The sequence below is a fragment of the Aplidium turbinatum genome, chromosome 5 (assembly GCF_918807975.1).
Source record: "Aplidium turbinatum chromosome 5, kaAplTurb1.1, whole genome shotgun sequence".
NCBI classification, from domain to species: domain Eukaryota; kingdom Metazoa; phylum Chordata; class Ascidiacea; order Aplousobranchia; family Polyclinidae; genus Aplidium; species Aplidium turbinatum.
This window is the reverse complement of record NC_137476.1, coordinates 17,014,110-17,029,660: the sequence shown is the minus strand read 5'-3', so window position 1 is coordinate 17,029,660 and position 15,551 is coordinate 17,014,110. Positions and strand designations below refer to the sequence as shown.

The window sequence follows — 15,551 nt, the reverse complement described above, 5'->3', positions numbered from 1 at the left end:
GGAATTGTGATGATGTAACCTGTAGTAACCTGAACAAATGAAATGAAATCTGTTTTCAGAACCTGTAAAAATTATAAGCTGTAAAAATCAAATGAAATTTTTTTAAAAAGTAACCTGTGAAAATCAAAAGGAATTTATTTTATTTTGAAGTACTTGAGTTTAAATTTGTTTCTATGACGACATTTACCCACCAGTTCGGAACGCCTGTTCAAAAGGTGGTCACTATCAGCCTTCAGAATAGCCAGCTTTTCAGCCAAACATAGGCCACAATTATTACGACCACCCCCACTATAAGGCCGAGCACAGCTGTGGATGGACCAAGTTATTTTAGGATCAACACCCTTGTCCTTAAGGTCCCAAACTGCCTTAGATAGTTCGGTGCTGTTTCGTTTAGACCTATCATTGAAGGTACATTTATGGTTGGAAAAACGTTTTTTAAAAGTAGTTTCACAACAACCAATGTAATTAAGAACCTTTGGGCCGTTATCAATGGTAGCTTTGTAAACAATGGCCTTCTGCAAGCATTGCCCATTCAAAGGACAATCTGGCTTCACCCTGCAATTGCAACCAGGCTGCGATGGTCCATTATCAGTCTGCAATATTGCTTTATTGTGGGAGGATATGATGCTTGCAACATTCGGAGTACAACTGTAGCTCAGCTTAATAGTGTTACGGTTGAATATTTTATGCAATCTATGATGGGGCGGAAAGTGTATGGAAACAAGTTTGAAAAATTCCTTACCAATATTGCTATCAACCTGCAAGCTGAAAGGAGGGTTAAACCATAAAATTTTCCGACTCCTTTTCCTAGATGTTCGTAAGGTATTGGCAGGGTTGTAGCAAACTCTCTCCGCAAAACCACTTTTCAATAGGGCAGTGGTTCTCAACCTTTTTGACTCACGGACTATTCTCAAGCTCGCCTATATATCCGCGGACTCAAGCTATGTATTAACGAAAAATAGGTTTTTTGATTTCTATCCAAGAGAGTTTAATACGGTATCAACGAAAAAAGCAAGCACTGTTTTTCACTCAACACACACTCAATGAGAGCCTTGTCCTTGAACTTGCTCGACAAGTTTATCGAATTCCGGAATTATGGTTGTCAGTGCACATCTAATGTCATCTTCCGGTTGAAGTCTATTGCGATACTTCGTTTTGATCATCGTCAGAGTTGAAAAGCCAGATTCACACAGGTATGTGGTTGGAAATGGCAAAAGAGCTGTTGCAGCTTGCTTGCAAAGATCTGAAAGACTAGGCTCCATCGACTGCACATTTGCCCAAAATTGAGTCAAAGAAGCCTTTTTAAACTTGTCTTTCCACATCTGTCGGCTTTGCAATTCAAGCAACTGTTCAGCAATACAGTCCATATGATCATATCTGAGTGAAGTTCTAGCGCTGACACCTGAAAAGGATTCCGAACCCAATTAAAGATCCTGCAATAATTGTTGGAAGGAATATAACGATCCAATTCAGAAAGAAATGTGTTGAGGTGCTCAAGAAAGATGGGAAGAATGACGCCCAAATTGATATCTTTCTCTTCCACAAATAAGTTCAATCCTGGGAAAGCAGCTAACCTCCCACTTTTCATTCAATGCATCCACAGCTTTATTTTACGTTTGAATGCATCAATACTTTCCAAAACATCAAAAAATAGTTTCTCTTTTCCTTGCATAGAACTATTCAGTTGGTTTACATGGCTGAAAACATCGGCCAAAAATAGCAACTTTGCAATCCATTCATCATCACGAAAGCGATCAGCAAGTTCATGATTTTGCTCTTTTAAAAAAGCATGGGTTTCTTCTTTAAGAGTAGCCACTCTCTCAAGCACCTTTCCTCGTGACAACCAACGAACAGTTGAATGGAACATAAGCCCACTGAGTTCCGCTCCCATTTCGTCACACAAAGCACGAAATAAGCGAGTGTTCAAAGGACGAGATTTAATATAATTCACCACAGATACAACCTCTTTTAAAACTATGGCAAGATTTTCTTGTATTTCTTTTGTTACCAAATTTTCTCTGTGGAGAAGACAATGAACGACCGAAATGTTATTGTTTTTCTTTTTCACAAAACTCATGAAGCCTTTCTTACTTCCCATCATGGCTGGAGCACCATCAGCACAAACAGACACGCAATTAGACCACTCAAGCTGATGTTCTTCAAAGAAGTAGTCCACTTTCTTGAATATTTCTTCTCCTGTGGTATTTTTAGCAAGTGGACGGCAAAACAGAAACTGCTCAACGAAATCATTTGTGTCAAAATATCGCACAAACACCATGAGCTGTGCATCACTTCCGATATCGGTTGTCCCATCCAGTTGCAAACTAAATCTTTCACAGCATCTTATGGCAGCGATTGTTTGTTGCAGAACATTTCTTGAGAGTTCTTCGATACGCCGCTTCATGGTGTCGTTTGACAAAGGAACCATTTCCAGTTTGTTAGCAACAGCATCACCACACATTATCCTGGCCATTTCAACAGATGCTGGTTTAATCAAATTTTCTCCAGCTGTGTGAGGTGCTTTATTTGCACTTGTAAGCGATTTTCCATGCAACCGCAAAAGAAGCACGCACTGCATGACTGTGAGAATATACTATTCCTCCCCAAGCAGTTGGGCGATCAACGCGACTTCGCTTCACCTGATGCTCTTTTTCTTTAAATACTTCAAGAGATTTGTTAAATTAACAACATTTCCATGGTTTGATTCTAGGTGCCAACAAAGTTTCGTGTCCTTTAAAGAGCTGTGAGCTAAGACTGTAAGCACAACACACACTGCACAACACAACACACACACTGTTAAGCACAACACACACTGCGGCCTCACTTCGCCATTCACCTCAATCAAAGTAAATCCAAGCTTCAAGTATTCATTTATATATGCAAAAACTTGTTTTCTTTTAGCTATTTTAAGTAATTCTGTCTGAGACTGTTCACCAGGCATCTAATCTAAAACTGACTGTGTTCTCACCGGTAGAACACAGTAAGTTTTAGAATTTTAGCCCATTTATTACGACATCACAAAGATAAAGTTGGTGAAATAGGAGCATTTTACGTTTTATTTGTAATGCAATATGAACTGACTACTAGCAAAAGCAACTGTGCTCGCGGACTCATCCAGGCCCTTCCGCGGACTCATTTGAGTCCGCGGACTCGGGGTTGAGAAACACTGCAATAGGGCATCATTATAAACAGATGCGGTCTTATCAAATTCATTTTGGCCAAATGATGTGGCGGACAATCGCTTTGCAATCATAGTCGGGATTTGTCTCTTAATGCTGGGTGGGTGATTGGACTGGGCATGAATGTAAATTGGATCATTATTGGGTTTTCGATAAGGCCAGAATTTACCAGATAGCAAATTCAAAGTGACGTCAAGAAAATCAGTTTCAATTAGACCAGTATCCACAATAATATTTAAGCCATGTTGTTTAAATAATTGAATGACATTTTTCCTCAAACGATCAACTTTAGGACCAGATAAATTACGCAAAATAGCCAGACCATCATCACGATATAACCCAAGCATGTCTCTGTCAACAATAGCAGAAAGTTCGTTCAAAAGAAACAAGCCGACCAACTCACAAATCTCAGCACCATCAAATGAGCCCATTGTAACATCGAACAAACCATCTTTCTTAGCCCAAGTTTCACCACCATCAAAAAGCAACGATTTCCTAGCATGGAAAATTGTTTGTACGCACAATCATCCAAAACCATAAATGATTTGGCAAACTCAATTGCTTTACACAAAAGTTCCTCCGTAATGGATGGGTAAAAATCAACAATGTCAAATTTCAAAAAGGTGCATTGACGTTTAGATGGAATAGCCTTAAACCAGGATAACACAGAGTCTGTGTTTTTCCATTGATTCAGTCGTGATGCATTACGGATGGTTACGTTAATAGAGTCCAAGTATTGTTTACTTATACGGCCAATCTGGGACTTGGAAGGGTTAATCAACCTGCATTTAGGGTTCGATGTAAAGTTCGGATTGCCCTACAATCCCACCACCATCAACAAACACATGGATCAAATTAGAAAGCACTGCGAGGATTTTGTCTTGAGATTGCATAAATTGGGTGTCGTTGACGATAATCTGCTATACCATACAATCGGATTTAAACTAAAAGGTTCATCCTACCATCGAGAGACAGGTAAAAATGCCAAACATTTTCGGGATAATCAACCAGCCTACTGTTACCCTCTCTTCAAAACGCACAAACTGATTTCGGAAAATTTATCCGCTGTCAATGTCAAAGACATTCCAGTACGTCTACTTCAATCTGCTGGAATGATTACTACATCCCGCATCACCGCTTTCCTTGAAAAACTATTGGCACCCATCAGCATCAAATTTTGCCAATCCAATCCGAACGAATACTGCAGGGATAGCAGAAACTATATTGAGGAGTTATTGTCCTGGCAGAGTACAAATTCAAGTACAATTGATAACGTTTTGAAGAAATCGCCTTTATACATTGTAGCGGCGGATGTGAAATCACTTTATCCTTCTCTTAAACGTTCAGTCGTTGATGTTGCCTTGTATAGTGCTTTGAACACACACACCACATTTTCTGCTGAAGCTAAGAAAACAATTGTTGATTTAAATAATTTCTGTATGAACAATGTTGTGACTCAATATCAAGAGCATTTTTTCACTCAAACTGATGGTATTATAACTGGAGATAACAACTCAGTTTCACTTGCTAATATAACTATGCATTTCATTGTGCAATCTCTGTGTACAGTTATTAACCAAGCATGCATTTTCAAAAGATTCATCGACGACATCATTTGGCTTTCATTTGGACTCGAAACAACTAAATATAAAATTAGCGCTTATTGATAATTTCGCCAAATTTGGACTTGAATTAACATTCAGGCAGGTTGATACTTCTCAAGAGACAGGCGCAGTGGAATTTTTAGATGTCAATCATTGCATCATCCATGGTAACAAGTTTAAATTTACCACTGAAGATTTCGTCAAAGCTACAGCAAAAGATCGTTGCTTCATAAATGGAAAGTCGCACCACCCTATATCCACCTTCAAATCCATATTATACGGAGAAGCCATTCGAATGCGTCTTCTGAATGAGTGCCATAAACATTACATTTCCAGCTTGTCAAGACTCAAAGAAAAAGCTACTAGGTCAGATTTCCCTATCGCGATGACAAATGACATGATTGGAATTGCTTCAACTTGGACTGACAGACTTAGGCCACCAAAACTCAAAAGAAAAACAGCAAGACTGTGTGGGCTACTGCTTTCCCAGCTTTATTAAAAATGAGTGAAAAAGAAAAGGAACTTAAACCTGATGTCATGGTCACATACACAAAGCCAAAAACAATTGGAAATTATGTTACAAACTACAAAGATCTATAAAAAAAAATCCAATCTTCTGTTCTACAAAGAGGTTATTCTGCCCCCTGTGGTCGCTGTGCGTTGTGTGGTAACCATGGTCATCATCGTTTGTCAATGGTTTCACGTACAACGACATTGAGCACTCCGCAAAGACTTTTTAAGTTAAAACAGGAACTCAATTGCAGCAATTATGGGATTTATGTAGCAACATGTTTATACTTAGCCATGAACAATATGTTGGACAAACGGTTAATAAATTTTCGGTTCGCTGGTCAGTGGTCAGGCCATCGTGCAACTTGGAACACTTTCGATTTTTCTTCTAATAATGACAGGGCTGCGTTATTAAAACATTTTGCTGTATTTCATGATCTAAGTACTGAACCACAACTTTCCCAATGCTACAATGTCACATTTGTTGAACAACCCAATATTGATAATCTAGATGCTTGTGAAGATAAATGGATACATAGGATACATGCCAAAATAAATATCCAAAAATTAATTCTGCCACAAGTTTAATTTTTTGACGCTCCACTACATTTTTGGTATTTTTTCAATATTTTACTGCCTTATTATTCACTGCCGTCTTTGCCTACTCTTTTTTCCACAACGCTACATTTTGTGTTTTCCAAGACGCTCCATTTAATTATTTATCGCTGTACTTAGTTTGTTTATCACTGCCTTTGACTGCCGTGTTCCGCATATAATTTATTTTCTTTGCCGTAATTTGTCACAACGCTACATTTGCAGGCTTTGCTCATCGCTCTTTCATCAATTCTAGTTTATAATTTATATTTGATACGTAATTTACTTTACTGCCGGCTTGGTTTAGTTTTCATTCAGCATTTTTTCAATATTTACGTTTATGCTTTTTCAATTTTTTACGCTCATGTTTTGACATTATTGCGTCACTGTAAGGTTGTTTAAAACATTACTTGTAGGTTTTAACTGCCCTTTATCAGAACTGACGATGCACTGAATAAGTGCGAAATATATTTTCTGTAACATCTACTGACAACTGATCCCTGTTACCTTAGCAATTGAGGTTTTAGCTTTCTAGATATGGAACAGGGATCGTTTCAGAATAAGACTAGGTCAGAAAGCGAGGCAGACTCCGACGCAGCTCAGCATCAGCCAAGAGCAGTTAGCTATATAATATAATAATATATAATATCGCATATTTTTCTTAACCATTGCCTTTTTTCACTCCCTTTCCTTTTTCAAAAAATTATATTTAATTTGTTATTCACACGTCACAATGAATGATTGTCCGCTTTTTTTTAGCAACATCTTCAAAACATTTCTAAATTTTGCTTGATAAAAGAATTTACCTTTGACGTATAGCTTTTAATTTTCTGCTTATGTGTTTTTCAGTATGCCCCTGATGATTGTACCTTGCAGTACATGAAACCAATGGTAGCGCAAACTTTTTGTAGTTGAACAAACAATAGTTTAAAATATATGATACATATTTAAATAGAAAAATTATATCAAATATAGTTATTACTATCTGAAGCCTTTACAAATTGTTTCACCTAACGGATCATCAGAAGGTCTGAAAAAACTTGCAAACAGTAAAGAATCGATAATTCTGAAAAGATATTAAATATTACAACTGTAATTTAATCTGCCAAAAAAAATCTCTAAACCTGTACTTCCTGAGAAGATATTAAATATTACAACTGTAAATTAATCTGCAAAAAAAAACCTCTAAACCTGAATTCCTGAAAAGATATTAAGTATTATAACCGTAATCCAAACTGCAGAAAAAAAAACTTCAGAATTACTAAGGACAACCTCCATCCGCCACGACAAAGTTTCAATCAATTTGTCCCAATGGCAACCAAGCAACATGATGGCAACATCTATGACATCACAAAGAAGCAAAATGCATGTGTGATGATCCGTGCAACCTGTAGTAAACTGAACAAAATGAATAAAAATTGTTTTTAAAACCTGTAAAAATCGAATGAAATTTAATTTTTTCAAAATTATAACCTGTGAAAATCCCAAGGAATTGTGATGATGTAACCTGCAGTGACCTGAACAAAATGAAATAAAATCTGTTAATAAACCTATAAAAATTAAATGAGATTTATAGCCTGTCAAAATCAAATGAAATTTTTTTAAAAAAACCTGTGAATATTTGAATAAGACCTTCTGATGATCCGTTAGGTGAAACAATTTGTAAAGGCTTCAGATAGTAATAATTATATTTGATAGAATATGTATTATATACTATATTTATTTATATGAACTTTAGTAATACATACTATAAATATTCTAGTTTTTTGTAAATAATGTTGTGTTGTTTTCTACCTTGGCTTGGTGATTGATAGATTGTCGCTTGTGTAACAGATTTTGTTTGATAGTTTGCATTTATCGTAACATAATCATATTAAATACACGTAGGCTACGTCACAGCAAACATTTCAACCAAGTGTTGTGGAAGTAGCATCATTTTGGTAGACAATCACTGTGCAAAGTGTGTACAGATATGTGACTTATCTAAAAGAAAAAACGTGTGTTCAAGTAAAAAATATATTGTTTTTGTATAACAAAGAATACTTATCAAAAATGAGTAATTTAACAATTTTGTATCTGTGTTTAGTGATAAGTATTGCATAGATATGGATTTTTTTTTCTTGTTTTTAGGTTCAAACACAATTTTATGATATTTTGTACATATGTTAAAAAATCGTTTAAAGTTATTTTGAAAATGTTACACAAAATTAAAGCTTTACCTTTGGATTAATATCTGTAAAAGAAAAACACAAGAGTGGTGATAAAATACTATGGGAATGTAAAGACAGAAAGACTAGTTGGTAAACTCATTAAGTTTCAAACCAATAAGATCAGAGAAAAACTAAAGAAGGGGTGTTTGGAAGAAGTGTATATGTTAGTGTTACATAGACTAACCACAAACCAATGTATTCTAAGTGAGATAGACTAATAAAGATAAAACACCAGGAACATGTGACCAAAAGACAGTTCAAGAGGAACCAAACAATAAGTTTAGATGTAAAAGCAAGATAAAAGAGTTGAATAAAACATGTAAATTTTCACTAAAATATGGAAACTGTTAAAGTATAGTCTTCACAAACAATCTGTTTGAAATGAGGATAAGCATAAAAGCGGGAAAATTGTTCAAATAATATATTTTTAAGAATTAAACATTACATTACATACGACAAAAGAAAGTCTAAGGAACTGGTTCAAAGGTGAAAAGACAGTAGAAATAGTTGCGGATAATGCTAAACAAATCTTCATTTAATGGTTCTGTTGAATAACTTGGCGTCATTGGTTTGTAGTTGTTACAAGAAACCATCACACGTAAATGCTATAGTGCTATGTAACCAAGTAGAGTGTTTAAGTAATTTTCTTATGTTTAACGTAAGTTGATGATAAACAAACTGGTAAAGTCGATTACAGACCAAACAATTATTAAAATCTACGAACACAAAGTTTTTTGATGTTGTTAAACAAAATTATTGCAACTGGTTTGGTTCGTGGTTGATACATGTGGGTCATTTAATAAAGCATCATCATGTGTTTTCAAGCATATTTTCATCAAAACCGGTTTAGACCTGTTCAAAAGCTACCATGAAGTGTATCAGATTGCTTGATATTTGTTTAGATCTTACAAAACACTTAAAGTTACACAAAAGACTGAGATATTTACAAAAAAATTACCAAACAATAACGTTGTTGTGATCGATTTAACATAAACCGCCAAGCTCCCCAGCCAGCAAGCCCATATGGGCCCCATATACTATTTTAATGGGCTTGTGGGCATGTGGGTTCTATGTGGGTTTTTATGTTTTTGCCATATGTGCCCAATATGGGCTTTCTTGCAGAATGTGTTGCTGAATGACAAGGTGGTATATAAAACTTCCAATCTTCAAATGCGTGATCATATAAATGCATTTTAATAAATTTAGCCACATAAAATTATTGATCATGGGCTAAGCATGAAATATTGATGGGCTTCCCACTTTGTTTATGGGCAGACCATGGGCTGCTCACTTTGTTTATGGGCAGACCATGGGCTGCCCACATTTTTTATGGGCAGAACATGGGCTGCCCACATTTTTTATGGGCAGACCATGGGCTGCCCACATTTTTTATGGGCAGACCATGGGCTACCCACATTTTTCATGGGCAGGCCATGGGCTGCCCACATTTTTTATGGGCAGACCAAGGGCTACCCACATTTTTTATGGGCAGGCCATGGGCTGCCCACATTATTTATGGGCAGACCATGGACTGCCCACATTTTTTATGGGCAGACCATGGGCTACCCACATTTTTTATTGGCAGACCATGGGCTACCCACACAGTGATTCAAAGGTTTGTGGGCAACCCATACTAATATGATATACACCTCGATCAGCATTTGTCTAGACTTTGAGATTTTTTAATTGTCTCAAACGACTTTTATTGATCTTTTAAACAAACACAAAATGAAATTGAACAAGCAAAATTACTGGTGGCACCTTGCTATGCATTGCGCAAAGCTCACTGCTTGCAGTTAGAGCACTTTGGCAAGGTTGGCAGTAGTACTATTTTTGGTGCTTACGTACCACAAATAGGAAAATGTCACATGGAGTTATATACCTTCATGGCCATTCCAGTGTATAAAAAACTGTCTGCAGTAATTGACGCTCTTGGCTGCGCGAAGAGAAAAAAAAAAAAAAAACGCTCTTGGCTTACGCCGATTGAGCACTTTACTGGGGGGCACCTTGCTATGCATTGCGCAAAGTTCACTGCTTGCAGTTTGAGCCACGGTTGCCAGTTTGGATTTTTTAAAGCCAAATTTGAAAATTTAGGCTTTTTTTGAACCACTTTGGATTTTTTTGTTTTAAAAAAAAATCCAAATGAGATTTGGCTTTTTTAGGCTTTTTTTTGTTTCATTCAAAAATTTCATGAGTATTATGATAAGAAGAGATCAAACTATCACAAAAAGAGAAAAATTACATTGAAGTGCTAATTCAATAAATACTAGAACTGAACTAGCGTAACATGCTGTGATGGGATGACGATGATTTTTCAAGGCTTAAGTGCTTTGCACTTATCTAAAGTCCTTTCCCAAACTGCTCGAGTCCATTTTGATCAGTTGCCAATGAGATTTCTCCAAGGTGATAATGTACAGGAAGATAGGCTTTATTGACTGGTTGGTCATCTGAAACTGAAGTAGCCTATTTGCTGGAAAAATCCCAAAAGATACAGCAGATTTTTGGATTGTTGTCAAAACATATATACAAATTCTGCAGGTACACATGGATTTGCAAAGTTGGCCTCATATGCTTTGTCTTGTTTAACAGTTCAGTTTGTTTTTTTTCTGACCACCACAACAACAACAAAAAAACAATATAGGCCTATGCCAAACATTGCAGAGGTCTAGAAAAAGGTTAACCATGCCAATCTCCAATGCAGTTGTGGAAGGGATTATTTCTACTGTCACTTTGATCAAAACAAAGGAGAGAAATGGAATGCGGTTGCAAATGTTGGACTCACCGCTCCGATAGCTCAATTGGTTAGCGCGTCACTTCTGGAACGAAGAAGCTTCAAGATCAAGCGGCGCTGGTTCGACTCTCGGGGTGTGCGCTTGAGCAACGCACGTTAAGGACTGCTCTCCATTCAGCGGCATTTAATGGATGGAATAGTTCCCCGGCAACAAGACTTCAACAATCGGAATCTTCACTCAGTCAATCTCGGTGACCGGGCCTGCGTCAGTGATTCAAAGCCTCTACAACAGGGGTGGGCAAACTTTTTATCTCGAGGGCCGCATTCAGAATCTGAATTTGTTCGAGGGCCGCAGTATAGTATAATTAAGATTATAAGCCAAAACATCAAATCTAAAATATTCAAAACACAAGCTTTTATTTATTTTTAAAGTGACGAAAAAAACGGAGATTTTATATACAGTAGGCCTACATGTGTTACATAAAAGATATAAAAAAATATTTATCTCAATTATTTATTTGAATACAACCCACATCAAGATAACACTTTGCCAGACGCACTTAGAGCGAATTAAACAGAATCGTGGCCTAACAGAATACATCTGTGAGAGAATTAACATAACCAGAAAAACTGTCGCCATCGCCCCTTTTCTCTCTACCAACACCAAGAGTCTTGGCCTTGATCCAAGACTAAAACGAAAAAGAAAGTCTCATAATGCGACAGGCTGAAGTCAGAAATTTCAATTGTGATGTAATCGGCTGTTTTTAGCAATGGCTGCTTTGACACTAATAATAGCCATACATTCATGCAAGATCACAATGTGGCTGGGGAAACAAACTACGGTACTACAATGCGACAAAAAGACTATAATTTATCTTTATCAAGATGAAGTATATGAAGAAAAAGTTTAATTAAGTCATCATAGTAATTAAAATTTTCAAGCAATTTTAGGATGATTTTTTATATAATTGCTTCAGGCTTTCGCGGGCCGCACAGAAAGTTGTTTCGGGCCGCATGCGGCCCGCGGGCCGTAGTTTGCCCACCTCTGCTCTACAAGTATGCGAAACTGCCAGGATTAAGCTCTGCAAGAAGCTTTCCCAGTCCGAGGATAAAGATTCAATCAATCAATCAATAAAACCGCATTTGCATTCCTCAAAGCAATGCTGTAAACACTTTAAAGTAACACCAAGGATGCTATCTTTGTTTACATCAAAAAACATGTATCAAACTGACAAAGTTGGCGAAGGTTCAGTTAACGAAGAAGGTCTTTTGTGGTTGCTGCAAGAAGACGATGATCCCATTTAAATTTTTTGACTAGATGACTGCTATGTTTGTCTATTCGCAACAGACCCAGTCGCTTTAGAATATTGTTAAACTGTTATTTTTGTCTTTTAGTGTCTTGTCACGACTAATTTTGTTTCTTATAAGCTAGTTTATAGGTAGCTTGTGTCTTTTAAGGAAAAAACATAGGTTTGTTAGAGTTTGTAGCAGATTTGGCTTTTTTTGGCTTTTTTTTGGGCAAGTTTGGCTTTTTTTCTTTTGGCTATCTGGCAACCCTGGTTTGAGCACTTTGGCATCTGTCTGCAGTTATATATATACATATGGGCAGCCTGTATTAGATATATGGGTTACATATGGGCAGCCCATATTAGATTTGTGGGTTGAGTGTGAGCAACCCATAAATGAATATGGGCAGCCTATATGGGGGCAATGTGATGCCCGCGGACACAATGTGTATGGGCCCCATATAGGCAGCTCACATGGGGCCCATACATCAGCCCATATGGGTGCCCATGTGGGGCCCATATGGGCTTGCTGGCTGGATCATATATAAGGGAGACTGGGGTTAGTTGGAATTTTTTTTTTTTAAAGTGGAATTTAAAACAATTGGTGCATAACCTGACAACTTGAAGTGGCTTAACTTATCACCTATGTTGTCCCCTATCATAAAACTAAAAATAAGTATACAGTCAATTTAACTTTTACCGCAAATTTAAAATAAACAAACATACAATTGATTTTCCAACTAACCCCATGCCTGGGGTTAGTTGAAAAACGTCAGTTTACTGCACACTAATTGATTGGATGCTCTTTTTTCAACCAACAAACATTTACATGGGGTTGTAAGCAAACATGTTTAATTGCTTTGAAATCAAAATGCAATAAATTCTATACCTAATCACCGTAAGAACGTTTTTTAATAAACTCATTCTTAAAACTTGTGATACCGTATATATTGCACTTTCCAAGCTATTCAAATTAAAATTTTACCAGTATATCTTCTTAAAACCAGTACACTGGAGCTTATACTGCGTACTATCATACCACGACGATATACTCGTATCATATTACATCGTCATACTGGTATCAAAACATTTTCCAACTAACCCCACCCAATATTTTCCAACTAGCCCCATTAGAATATGAGAAACTATTTTTCTAAAATATTCAAGCATGGTGCATTTGACTAAAAGTTGTTTATTTCTTGGTGTTGTAGAACACCCACAGCTGACACACACCAAAAAACTTCTGCCTATCTTTAACGACATCGACGCAAAAGATGTTTCTTAAAACGCCAAAAATTTTACTTCGAAAGCAAGAAAATACAAAATTGTCTGCCAAACAGGCATAACTTGACGCAACAAATTGAAATTAACATGGATTATGTGTTTTTATAAACTACTTCACATGGTGGCAGTAAATATTTAAAAAAGACTTTTCAACTAACCCCACCTTCCAACTAACCCCACTCTCCCCTAAATCGTGTTCAGACTTGTTTAAAAAATAGGTTACATCGATTCTAACAGAATGGATGGTGTTATATGGCTGGAAATAATTAATAATTTTGGTATTGCTGTATACAAACAAGTAAAATGTTATGGCTACATGTGTTTAACTTTGGCTCAGTTTCAAAATTGGCATTTTGTATGCACAAACTTATCTCAAATCACGAAGGTTATACAATTCTAAGTTGAGTTTCTTTATTTTTATCCGCCATTTTTATTATATGTAAACTCGTGATAAGTAGATTGTAACTAGAACACACGTAAAACCTAGTAAGTTGATTGCAAAAGTGTTGCCAAAACCTGATTGTTTGTTAGAAAATAGTCAAATAGATCAAAGGTAGAGATTTTTCATCTATTTATGTTGAAATCTGAGCAAACAAAAAGTGACTTATTGGAAATCTTTAGATTTCTATGTTTTTATGTGAAAAAGGAATCTTGTTATGACTGAGAAAAAAATACAACCGTGTGTACAAGCAACTGAAGTGATGTTAAGAAACAAAATAAGTGGAATTATGTGTTAAAAAAATAACCCAAAATCAAAATACTAGATGTAGGATTCGAACTCACGCGGACGCTAGTCCATTGGTGCTTAAGACCAACACTGTTGTGAATTGCCTTAAAACTTGCCTGAGTTCATTTGTATTCGTTGTTTGACACGTTTGTTTCACTTACTCTGTATTGTGCCTGTGTTCCTTGTGCGTTGACTAATCAGTTTGTTGCAAACCCGATCAGTTGTACAAGTGTTTAGTTGCCAGTCAGATGCCTAATTCTATTCTCAGTTATGTGGGTTATTTTCAGTAACTCTTTGTATTTTTAGATGCTTCACTTCTAAGTTAGTTAAAGCTTTCAATAAAGTAAAGTTTCATCACAATTTAACTAACTTATTTGTCATGTACGATGGAACGGTTGATGCAGCCGTCACGATCAGACATCGACGTTAATTCACCTGCGGCTTCAAAGCAATGGCGACACTGGTCAAGAACCTTCGACAACTATATCGAAGCCCTAACCCAAGCACTCCCTGAAGAGCAAAGACAGAAGGTGGACAAGGTTAAGATCCTCACAAACTGCGTCTCGCATGGTACTTTTGAGCACATTGAAGAGTGCGAAACTTACGAAGCGGCTGTTACTACGTTGAAGAACCTATATTCCAAAACTCCTAGTGAGATCTTCGCCAGACACCTGCTCGCGACTTCAAAGAAAGAACCTGGACAGTCGCTAGACGAATTCTTACTGACGCTTCAAAAGCTCTCAAGAGATTGTAATTTCCGGGCAGTGTCGATCGAAGGGTACCGAAATGAAATGACTCGAGACTCTTTTATCAACGGGATCCTATCCCCTATTATTCGACAACGGTTGCTAGAAAATCGCCAATTAAGCCTCGAAACGGCTGTTGAACAAGCACGAGCGCTTGAACAGGCTCGAAAGCACTCCGAACTCTATTTGCAAGCACACACGACAGGTCTTGGATTATCTGCAACAGCGGTAGCCGAAGAAGTGACTAAGGAAGAAGCAAGTGAAGGGGCTGTCTCAGGAAGTGTGAGTAAACTGTGCTTTTTTGCGGGCGCCAGTAGTCTATCACAAAAGAACTGTGTGTCCCGCAAGGAATTCTGTTTGTTTTAAGTGCTCGAGAAAAAGACATTTCGCTAATGTTTGCCGATCAAAAGTCCAACAAGGAACAAGCACCGGTGCAACGATGTGTGCAACCATGAAGCGCCAACGTGCTTAAGGCAAGCGAGTACTACCGCGGTAGTGTGTGGTACTAAAGTTTCTGCATTGATTGATACCGGTAGCTCGTGCAGTTTTATCAACAAAGATACCGCAAAGCGGTTAAACCTACATGTCATTCCTTGCTGCAGCAGTGTATCAATGGCTTCATCAAATCTGAAAAGTAATGTTCACGGCAGTTGTACTGTCGATCTTAGTATTAATGATTG

At 37.1% G+C, this 15,551-nt stretch overlaps 2 protein-coding genes across 2 annotated transcripts; one reads left to right on the top strand and one right to left on the bottom strand.

Moving 5' to 3' along the window:
• Positions 1-1,040: 1,040 nt before the first annotated feature.
• Positions 1,041-2,578, bottom strand: LOC145770991 (protein FAM200C-like). The gene is made up of 2 exons (XM_082582731.1): positions 1,633-2,578; positions 1,041-1,402 (listed from the first exon to the last, which is right to left on the bottom strand). The coding sequence occupies exons 1-2, from the start codon at positions 2,576-2,578 to the stop codon at positions 1,041-1,043; spliced, it is 1,308 nt and encodes a 435-aa protein (XP_082438857.1).
• An 11,933-nt stretch (positions 2,579-14,511) lies between these two features.
• On the top strand, positions 14,512-15,237 carry LOC145770990 (uncharacterized). Its single transcript, XM_082582730.1, has one exon. The coding sequence runs from the start codon at positions 14,512-14,514 to the stop codon at positions 15,235-15,237; it is 726 nt and encodes a 241-aa protein (XP_082438856.1).
• Positions 15,238-15,551: the final 314 nt, after the last annotated feature.